The sequence below is a fragment of the Bacillus rossius genome, chromosome 1 (assembly GCF_032445375.1).
Source record: "Bacillus rossius redtenbacheri isolate Brsri chromosome 1, Brsri_v3, whole genome shotgun sequence".
Classification (NCBI taxonomy): domain Eukaryota; kingdom Metazoa; phylum Arthropoda; class Insecta; order Phasmatodea; family Bacillidae; genus Bacillus; species Bacillus rossius.
The window spans coordinates 235,825,098-235,836,551 of record NC_086330.1 but is presented as its reverse complement, the minus strand read 5'-3'; the positions used below and the strand labels follow the sequence as shown (position 1 = coordinate 235,836,551).

At 36.6% G+C, this 11,454-nt stretch overlaps 1 protein-coding gene across 1 annotated transcript in view; it reads left to right on the top strand.

Annotated features, from left to right (window-relative positions):
• The first annotated feature begins 647 nt into the window (after nucleotides 1-647).
• LOC134546210 (uncharacterized) overlaps nucleotides 648-11,454 on the top strand; it is a 96,853-nt gene continuing 86,046 nt past the window's right edge. Inside the window, exons 1-4 of the mRNA XM_063388826.1 lie at nucleotides 648-715; nucleotides 1,653-1,782; nucleotides 2,173-2,240; nucleotides 8,843-8,888. Of these exons, the coding sequence (XP_063244896.1) occupies nucleotides 648-715; nucleotides 1,653-1,782; nucleotides 2,173-2,240; nucleotides 8,843-8,888 (312 nt within the window). The remainder of the gene's footprint in view (nucleotides 716-1,652; nucleotides 1,783-2,172; nucleotides 2,241-8,842; nucleotides 8,889-11,454) is intronic.

Below are 11,454 nucleotides of genomic sequence, written 5' to 3'. Positions count from 1 at the left end.
GCTTTTAGTAGCGAAGCGTCATACCGATGACGCGTCATCCCTATGACGGGTGAAAAAGAGAACCATGCTCGCCCGGAGGGCTGTGATAACTTCAGTCAAGCAAGCGCACACGTTTGCCAGCACCTGTACGTGCAAAAGCATTTGTAGTTGGAATCGTGGCTTCCAAGCAAGAGAAGAGGGTGATGCATCGTGTTCAAGTAGTGTTAAGAAACGTAAAACTATTACTCTTGAGACAAAACTTGAAGTATTGCAGCGTGCAGAAAGTCTTGAAAGACACACATATATTCGTCGCTCATTAGATTTAAACGAGTGAACTGTGCGAAAATATGACTCCCTAAAACATTTGTCTGTCGGATGCGGTTGGTACTAGCGGGAATTTATTTCATGTTAGTTACCGGAACAGAAATGAACACCTAATTCACATGGAAAGTTTATTAAATGAATGGTGCCATGAAAAAAAAAAAATCACGGTTCTAAAAGGATTGGTGTGAACCAAGCGGTGATACACAATAAAGCAGTTTTAATTTTTTGAAAAATTAAAGTGAAAATATCCAAACAGTAACGTCAGCTTTTCTGCCAGGAAAGGGTGGTTTGAAAAGTTTGTGGAATTATACACTTTACATTGCATAAAAAAGAAAGGCAAGGCCATGAGTGCAGATGTAGATGCAACTGAAAACTTTCCAGATGTACTTGAAGCCATTATCAATGAAGTAGGGTACAGAACACAATGTTAATGAAACGAGTATTTATTGGAGAATAAAAAATGCCAGACCAAACATCTCCAAGAATGAAAACACCGTACTAGGATTCAAAGTTTCAAAAGATCGTTTTACACTTTTACGGGCCAGCAATGCTGATGGTTACCATAAATTACAATCACTTTTAGTATATCGTTCGGAAAATCAGAGGGCACTGAAAGGATACTCTAAGAGTCATTTGCCTGTGATACGGAAAACTAACCGCAGGGGTTGGATGACTGCCGCCCTTTTCAGTGTCTGCTTTCTCAACATTTTTGTACTGGGAGTGACTGCATGAAATAAGGCACTCAATCTAGACAAAAGTGTCTGTGTTCCATCTCTTCAGGCTTTTTAGTATAAACCTAAACTACATACATATATAAACATGTTAGGTTTGTGAGGCAGGTTACATGCTGCCCAAAAGGTACAACTTGAAACAATGATGCTGCCTTGGTTTTTAACATCTTGCTGAATAAATTTATATATTGCTCATACAAGAGTACATGCTTGTTATTGTGTTCACATGTTATTGTAGTCTATGGCCATAGCATACAAATCCAAGCAAACATTGGCCTGATCATAATAACCATCCTGATAAAATTATGTTGTCACGTTAATTCGCTGGTTAGAGTTAACACAGCAATTTCTGTCATTAAAATTGTTTGTAGGGTTTGTTCAGTTATATAAATTTAAACAATATTCTATAATTTGTTCTAGGTTTTCATAGGGTTCTCCTCATTTTCGCCCACCCATTCCTTACATCAATGCCCTTGTTTTTATCATTTCCCCTTTTCCCCCCATGGTGATCTCTTATACCCTCACTGATGCTGTGATGTTAGGCCTCGTTCATTAATTCACTCATTCTTCGTGTATTCTTTCTTTGAGTTTCTAGCAAATATTTAATTTGTTTTGCAGCTTCGCAGCAGAAACCCCACCTCAGGTGCTTCGCGAGAGGGTGTACTATTTCCAGAAAGAGTATGACGAGTTGCGGGAGTACACCAGGCTGGAGCAGGATACGTGTCCGGATATACAAGCCAGCTACGCAGTAAGTCTGCTGTAGTGATTCTACTTAGTGAGTCTGGTGTGGCAAGTGTGCATAGCTCAGTGAGGCTTCTGCTAATATTAGTTTTCTAGTTTGAATCATATGAATTAATATTTGAAATTATTCTTGAATGTTAATATTCAATTGTAATAGACTGGGAAAACTGGGAAACATTAGGGAATTAAAAATAAGTCTGGGAAACCTGTGAAAGTTAGAGAATTTCTTGAAGAGTCAGGAGATTTTTTTTTATATTGTTTCTACATCATAATGGTCTTTCAGTGGTCATTCGTTACAAAAACGTGACTTTAGTTGTATCATTTTTTTTTATTATGGCTGCATATTACAGTATTTACCCGAATAATCTGTGCACAATTTTTTATAAAATGTGTGCAGGTAAAGTATGTTGCACGGCTTATTCAAAACTTGACAATGCTGCACTGCACAAGTTCTGTCAAGCTCCAGTATTGAATAATGTGCGGTTTCTTAATGCACAATGGACATCTTTTACGTGGTTCCTAAGGTTTTTTTTTTATGAGAAAGTATCAATGATTACCGATGGTTTGTGTTTGGTATGTTCTAAGATTGCTGAAAAGTATTTAAATTGTTTAAGATTATGAGAAAATGGAAAATCATATTACATGAAGTTTGTAGTCACGGATAATCGTATACGGGATTGGGCGTAAAAAAAATAAATTGGTAAAACAATAAAAAAATTTAATCTTAAAATTTGTTGTGTGCGCTTCTTTTGTCGTTCCCCGTAATTTGTTTAATCTTTATACATAGCATTGATTTTGGTGATGCATAGCTGCCAACCATTACGGATTTTCCGTAATTGTTACGGATTTAACACCGAATTATGGAATTTCGGAACATCGCTGGTGTATTACGGAAACGAGGCTTTGTGCTGCACGGAGACTGAAAAAGTTCAGTTTATGCTGTGCTGTTTCGTGAACGCAGTTCAGATACATCACTTGGTTGCGCAAATAACGGAACTAGTATGTTTGCGCATGTACTGTTGAAATAAGTAGATTAATTCTCGTGTTTTGAAATAGTAATGGGATGGTATTACGTCCATTGTACGACACAGCTAATACATGTTCTCGGACTTTTGGTTTTTTGGCTACTTATATCACGATAATTTTTGTACGGTACTTTGGCTAACCTGTGTTGTTTTAATTTTTTTTTAAGGCCATTTTTTTCATCATAGTGTTTTTGTCTTTCTACAGACGTGAAATTTTTTTTATGTTTTTCGATTGTGTTTTGTTCTTCAGTGCCGGTTGTAGAAATGAAGCGTGTGTCAGAACAAAAGTGTTTATGGGGGGGAAAAACGCAATTCTTCAGAACTTTCGACCTAAACTATTCAAAAGAATGGCCATGCTTGTGGTCTTCAAATGTTTTGGAACACCGCGCGTTTTGTAATGTATGCACGTGTGACTTTTCGATTTCACATGGTGGAAGGGATGACTGTAAACAGTATATTGAATCAAAGAAACATGCGGAAACATTTTATAGCCATGTCGAGCAATAAATCTATATTTTCGTTTTTTCGCTACATCTGAAGAAACGAAAGTAACGAACGCAGAGTTATTGTTTACAAGTTCTTTTGTTTGTCTTCTGTTTGTTTACAAGGCAGTTCTAATCCAACCAGGATAAAAGAAGCAAATATAAAGACAGTTGTTCACAAGTTTAACTTTCAATACTTTGAATTAAAGGTTCAAAATTTCCAGTAAAATTATTTACATTTCTTACATTGTATTGTTCAAATAGTTTTTTTTTTCGATTCATTAATTTGCATTGTATTCATATATACCTATAGGCCTATATATTTCTTTTTTTTTGCATATTATTTTCCTTGTTTTATCTTGTGTGTGTCATAATTCCCCAGGAAAAATTTATCGTGCATTATTTACGCGTATTTTTTTCTTCATATATTTATCATTACTGATGGGTGTGGTTTGAGGTTGGTAGCTCTGGTGATAAGTGGCATAGATGTTAGTGGTGCTTCACAATAGTATACAATACAGCTTCAGTTGATAGCAAGTTTACATTATTTATACTTTTTCTTTGCATTACAGTAACATGTTATCATTTACAGTTACGTAATAAATCAAATATTATTTGCCCGTTATCTATACTCATCTATTTCATAGAAAATATTAATCCCTCAAAGGTGGTACTATGAGCATTTTTCTCTCATTAAAACATATGATTTTAATTTGAAGACAAGTCTCAGCAATCTTGTCTTCTCGTCTGAGTTTTTAACTTTCATTGACCAACACCCAAATTGGTTGCAACTAGGGATGGGTCGGTACCGGTTCTCGGTTCTTGGTTCCTACGGTTCTCAGCATTTTAACCGGTACCGAGAACCGCAGCTAAATTGTTGGTGCTGGTACCGGTACTGGCAGTATAGCAAAACCCTTTTCGAAAATAGTCCTTCACTACAACTTAACTGCAGCATGAAATGGCTCATTTCACGTCCAATTCACATATGAATAATTTTTTTGGACTTCTGTGGAATAGTATTCATCTGTAACTATAAAATAAATTACATGTGAAAATATATAATATTCTCGTCACATCTGTAAACAAAGTACGTTTTACATTCAAAACAACAGTTGAATGTGCCATAGATGTAGTTCGTCGATGTGTGCAACGCTTAACGTGTCTCTGTAGAGATGTGAACAGAAAGACGCCATAGTTTATTACTTGAAACACCTCATAAATTATGTGTGATTAATGTTTATTTTATTTTTGAAGTCAGAACCGAGGACCGAGAACAGAGAACCAATTTTTAAGAACCGGTACCGAACCGAGAACCGGGAAGAAACAGGAATTGACCCATCACTAGTTGCAACAAATGGTGCAATGTTGATCTTGAGACAGTTCTCTGTTTAATTAATGGTGTGCATAGTATATGAGAACTTTTGTCATCACATGACCAGTCGCATTTGTCAAACCTTAGGAGATTGTTGTGTATATTATTGCTGTTGGTGACACTGCTGATTCAGTTATTATTATTATTACTACTATTATTATTATTATTATTACATAGCTGCTAACTCGTACGATTTTTTTTTCGTATTTTGTACGAATATTTGTTGTTTGTACGATTTTAGAATTATATAATTTTTCTTGTGATTTTTTTTCTTTCAAAATTTTTGCATTTTGTTGTGGCATGCTACCTCACTTGTGTGCGTTTAGGTTCACGGGCGATCGCTTCAATAACAGTTTTTTTGGCACAAATCTAAGGACTTCAGCGGCATTCAGCAAACGAAACCATTTTGTGTTCTTGGTTTTTTTGCCGTCATTATTTACAAAGTTTTGAATTAATGGATTACTGAAGCTATTGATATTTCATGTTATATTTATGAGAGCTGGCAATTTAACGAGTCGTGCTTATGGTTAAACGGGAAACAGAAGAATGGTTTATACGAAGAAAGTTTAATTAACGAATGTTTTAAATAGCGACAATTGAAACACGATTTTTTAAATAGGCCTGCTTTGGTAGGCCTACTGAAGAATTTAGTGGTTACCTTAGTGGCTGCACTGCCTCTGCTTGTAGCTTGTTTTCTTTTCCGCCATAATACCACACAATATTCTGTGATATTACCCATAGAAAAGATAGTATATGATATATTACCATCGGTACCGCACGATGGATTGTTACGTGGCATTGTGAACAAAAGTAATTTTGTATTTGTGGTAAAATTAATACTGCTTGCTATTAGCATTTTGATATTTTTGAATGAAGTTGTGTTACGGCACTGGGTAACCCTAGTATTTATAATATGGCGGGATGCGGTGACAAGAATAAGACTTACAAACAATCGTTTCTGCAGTCGTACTGTGCCGACTTCCCTTGGTCAGTACGTTCGCGAAAAGGTGAGAATTTTGCGAAATGTGTAGTGTACAAGTGAGACGTAAATATTGGGCATGGTGGAAGGACTGATTTAAAATTGCACGCAAAGTCATTGAAGCACAAAAACAATGAACTAGCTGAAGCTCAAGCCAACTCAAGTAATATAAAAACTTTTTCAGTGTTGTGAATGATGATTTGAGTGTAATTCGGGCAGAATGTTACTTCACTGCATTCACTATTGATCATAATTTACCTGTTTCTGTTGCGGATTATGCCGTACATCTGTTTTGGAAAATGTTTACAAGATGTGAAGTTGCAAGACGGTATGGTTGTGGACGCACATAGACAACTGCAATTATAGGCGAAATGGCAAAAGCCCATGAAACGAGTGTAACAGATTTGTTAAAAACTGTTCCTTTTTCGGTGGCAACAGATGGCAGCAAAGATGAATCGAAGCTGTACCCAATAGTTGTGACCTATTACAGCACTGAACTTTCAATTATGAATTGTGTTTTGCTATCAGTCAAGTCGTTGAAGGGTTCTTCCACAGGTAAGAACATAGGAGAGATGATTATAGCTACACTGACAGATGGTAACATACCATTGGAAAATTGTATTGCTCTAGGATCTGACAATGCAGCAGTCATGACTGGTTCAAAAAATGGGGTTGCAGCTGTATTAAAACATCATCAGAAAAATGTCATAGTCTTAGGTTGTGCCTGTCATTTGTTACATTTGGCTGCAGAGAAGGGGTCGAAGGGTCTTAAATTAATGTGGATGAGATTCTGGTAGATATATACTATTATTTAGACAAAAGCAGCAAACGGAAAGACAGACTGAAAGAGTTTCAAAAACTTTACGACACTGATGTCAAAAAAGGTGCTGAAACATGTATGTACGCGCTGGATTTCACGAGGTGTATGCTTGAAACGGCTAGTGTATTTATGGCAGCCTTTAGTTAAATTCTACAAGGAAGAAATTGCTACTCAGGTAGCATCTAGTTCTGGTTCTATAAGTAGCTACAGGATACCAAAAAAAAACAAAAAAAAAACTGATGATGTATCGGCTGGTATTGGTCAGGCCAGTACCAGCAGCCAGTCAGAAGTCAAGTCGGGGGAAACCATTATGCTTGATAATGTTTCTTCAAAACGGCCTTCTTCACAAGAAGACCCTGTTTCTAAGAAGAAAAAAACTACACGTGGATCAAGAACAGAAGAAACTTCTCAGATACTTCACGGCAGGAAAGAGTGTTTATGTTTCTTACAGATAATGTGAACAAAGCTCTGTGTTATTTCCTGTTCATGTAATACCACTTTTTGATACAGTAAATGTTGCACTGCAGTTAAGAGAGCCTTAAATTCACAAATTAAGAAATATGCTTTCTCAACTGGTGAAAGATTTGCTCATCAAGTTTGTTAAACCATTAGTTATCAAGTCAACCCCTGTACGTGATGTTAAGTACAATACATCAGTAAATCAGAAGAATGATGATATTGTTGTAGGTAGCAGTGCATTACAGGTTGTATCTACATTGAAACCGGCAGAAAAAGTGGTATTCTACAGTTCTGTGAGAGAGTTTTTTCAGCTCTCGTGTGATTATATTTTTTTTAAGTTTCCCTTAGAGAATGAAACTTTGATACATGCTGAAGTCGCAGACTTGAAAAATATTGAATCTTCTTCCTTTTCACATGTCAAGTTCTTTGTTGATAAGTTTCCTTGTATGTTGCTTGTGAAAGGAGAAGACACACGTGAAGAGGCAAATGATTTGCTCCAGGAACAATTCTGTGCTCTGCAAATAGAAAATGATATTCCGACTAACCAGTCTGATAAGATGGATGTTCAGTGGTCCACAATCGGCAAAATTGAAGGACTTTATGGTTGCCGCAAATTTTATAGACTAGCTGTAATGATGCAGAACCCTGCCCTCCTAATTAAATAATTTTTCTTTTAAACTATTTTCATGAATGTAAATATTTCTTAAAAAGTCTTTCTAATTATATTTTACCGTTTTCATGTATTTTAGGGTTGATATTTTTCACTTGCTATGTGTTTTAAGAAGGTATTTTGTATTTCAACAGACATTTTCTATCATTAGTAATTTTTAGGTAATTATTCACAAAGAAGTCGCTGTTCTAGATTTTTACGTGGTTAGGCCTACTTATTCATGTTTTTCTCAATAAGTTTAATTTTGTAAAGTAATTGTATTATAATTGTTGTTCTTAAATTTTATTAATATGTTGTAATATAATTATAAATCACGGGACTGTGTCTGGGCTGGTGTGATGGTTAGAGAGAGAGGCATGAGAGGCCTGTAAGTGGGAGTGAGAAAGGAACAGTGCTTCCCCGCCAACCGAGATAAAGATGGTAATTCCCCCCCTGCATGGGAACCGGGTGATAACTGCTCTCTCACGGTGTGGGAGAGAGAACGAGAATGGAAGTCCAGACCTGCCAACCCTCCCGCTTTAGGCGGGAGACTCCCGATTTTGTACCCTTTCTCCCGCCCTCCCGATTTGTCATTCAAATCTCCCGTTTTTTGGTTCTGTTTCTCTTGAAGTTTTTAATGCAATAAATTTATAGAATTAATATGTTTGTACCATTATTCCGTACAATCGTATAGTAACTACGGTTTGTACCATAACGTGTAGTTATTTTAATAACCTAAATGCCCACAATTGTCGGCTAAAACGCTTGGTTAAGCCTACTTTTAAGAAAGAAACTTAGTTATTTACGATAATTATGGGAGCTGTTTTGGTACACGTTCATCATTGGTGTTTATTAGCCAACCAGAAAAAGGTTTCATTTGTTTTCCAAGATGGCGTGTTTTGTCAACATTGTAAACTGTATTTTCGGTGGTGTTGGTTTGAAATAGACTGAGTGGATTAATAATGAGTTTATGATACCACTGTTTGCATTCGTGCCCAAATTCGCTTCGGTTTGTCAGCCGGCTATGTTTGAATTGTTTGTTCGTCCCCAAACAAATTCGCCTTTGTTCGCGTCTGTGCTCACAGATGAAGTGTAGAGGTAGCATTATAGTACAGTCTTCGAATTTATTCAACGGTGTATTCATAAAAATATTATTTTGTGGAAGCAGTTGCGTGATGAGTATTTTGTATGCGTTGTTTAGTCGTAGGCCTACTCCGCAATAGGAATTTAATAGAAATGGCGCTAAGTAAGCCTACAGTGAAGTATCTTGCTGTGTACAAGAATACATTTAGTGACGAATTTCCGTGTATTTTGCAATCGAGGAAAGGTAAACATGCTGCATTTTGTTCTTTGTGTCGTGATTTTTCTGTTTCGCATGCCGGAAAGATTGACATTGTGAAGCATATAAATACGAAGAAACATGCCGTCAATGCTATGGCATCATCTCAGAAATTAGACGTTTTTCGTGAAAAGTCGGAAAGAAGATATTGTCACAAAAGCAGAGTGTTTGTTAACGTATTTTATTTTAGAACACAATTTGCCCATTGTTTGTGCTAATCATGCTGGTTTACTTTTAAAAACTATCTTCAAAATTTACAATATAAACATCCCCCCCCCCCCCCCCCCCCGCGCTCCTTCATTAAAAAACCTCCCGCTTTTTGACTGGCCAAAGTTGGCAGGTATGGAAGTCCCCGATTTCGAGGTAGAGGTGGGTCGAAAAGTATCAACCTGATACTTTGTCACTGATACGCGCCTGTATCAGGATAAGCAAACGAGTACACTTGAAAAGTATCAGAGACTTTAGTATCAGTTCAGAATTCACCTGGAACAACACCACGGCCAATGAGCGCAGTACCCGATCGCAGATGACTGTCACTTGGGCGGAGCTTGTGAAAGGGGAGGGAGCAGGAATGACGAATAAGGGATAAAGAAGGGAAAGAATGTCGGGGAGGAAGCGCAGGGGAAGGCGTTGAAGCCTTGAAGGAGAGGCGCAAAGCGATATTGTTACAAGCAGGGCTGCCACTCATGGGTTTTTTCACCCAGATCTGGGTTTTTCCAATGGTGTTTGGGTTTCTGGGTTTTTAAATAATGAATTCCAACAATTCTAGGTTTTTTATAATTTTAATTATTTTTATACCTAAAACAATAATAAAGGTAGTAGCTACTGTATCTGTTGCAATATCTGTTTGATAAATGCAAACAAGTCTATGTGTTTCACACACAAAAATACATATAAACACAAAACTAGTTTTCAAGAAGCTAAGTCGAATATTAAATTAGACACATTCTTCAAAGAGGCTTGCAGAACACAAAACCAATGCAACAATTAACCTTCAAACCAATCTTATAGAATCAGACTCTGAATAAAGACTAACGTACATGATGCAGTTTTATAAAAACATTTACCGGTTTAAAGTATGCAGTGATGGTGTTTGTTTTGTCATGTATATATTTGTAGGTTTTTTTTATGATATGTGCTGGTCCAAGAATTACTTATACAGCCATTTTGCTGCAGTGTAATTTTCTTGTATTGGTTGTATTTAACCGTTTTCAGTCTTGTAAGGTAATTAATTGTTTTATATTAAAACCAGTTATGTTTATATTTTTGAATTAGTACGCAAACATTTTCAACGATAGCATTTTAGACGCATCTGGGTTTTTTACCCATGTGTCTGGGTTTTTTTGTAGGTTATCTAGGTTTTTCATGAATATCAGAGTGGCAGCCCTGGTTACAAGTCGTTTTGTTTATTGTCCTACTTTAGTACACTCAGTGCGCAGTGCGTGCACCGTCTCGTTCAATAATAAAACTAATGAAATTTGAATATTAAAAAGTACGTTAATACAAGATATAATATTTATATTTATGCACCTAACAGCTATGAAAATGCAAATAAATTCTCAGTTGACACTAATAACAGATGTAATCAACATATGGACTTTTTTTTTTTCGATAACAATTAGTAACTAGTGTTTTTATACATTAAAAATTCACGATTTTATCAAAAATAAAAAAATAAAAAAACAGATAGGTACATTAGTAAGCATACTATATCAGTGTTTACGTTTCAAATGTTTCTTCAGATTAGTCGATGATTTATAACTCAGTTTTTGTTTACACAAATTACAATTAGCAAACTCATTATTTTCCGTGAAAAAATTCCACACAAATGAAGTCTTTTTCGTGCACTTATCCATTCCTTATTTCACTATAAAAATACTAACTACAAAGCATGACAGCCCGCAACATGGTGATACACGGCCAGGACGAACTGCAGTGAATGTCGAACTGATTGATACTGGCTGTATCAGGCGGGCATGAGAGTATCAGAGGTAGAGAATTACCAGGCGTGATAAATAATGTATCAGATTCTCCTTCCGGTCGCACGGTCTGCGTACGCGGAGCTTTATTTCCTCCTGGGACCATCTGATACAGAAGTATCAGAGACTTGTACCTAGGTACATTACTGTATCAGTATCAGGATGGGACTGATACCGAAAATTGCTGTCCCAACCCACCTCTATTTCGAGGTGAAATTGAAAAGAGACTGATCAGGGGAAGCCCAGATTTCTGTGTGTACAAGATTTTTTCATGTATTGTAACTCGTTCTTTGATTGGCTAATATCTGTAAGAGTGAATGAAGCGTGCGTGTGATTGGTCGGTGAGATCAGGTGACTTCTCCTCCCTGCGTGGAGAAGAGAGTGGCCAGACTTCACCAGTCATCTGTCGAACGCTGGACGAGTAGGTCGCGTTCGATGGCTTCTCGCTAAATTATCATGTAATTTACGAAGAGATCATTTCACGTTGGTGGTCGGAGCCAGGCCTATATTTAAATCAACCTAATTTTCTTTTTTTTCGTTTTGGATATAATTTAATTAGAAATTGCGGCCACCTT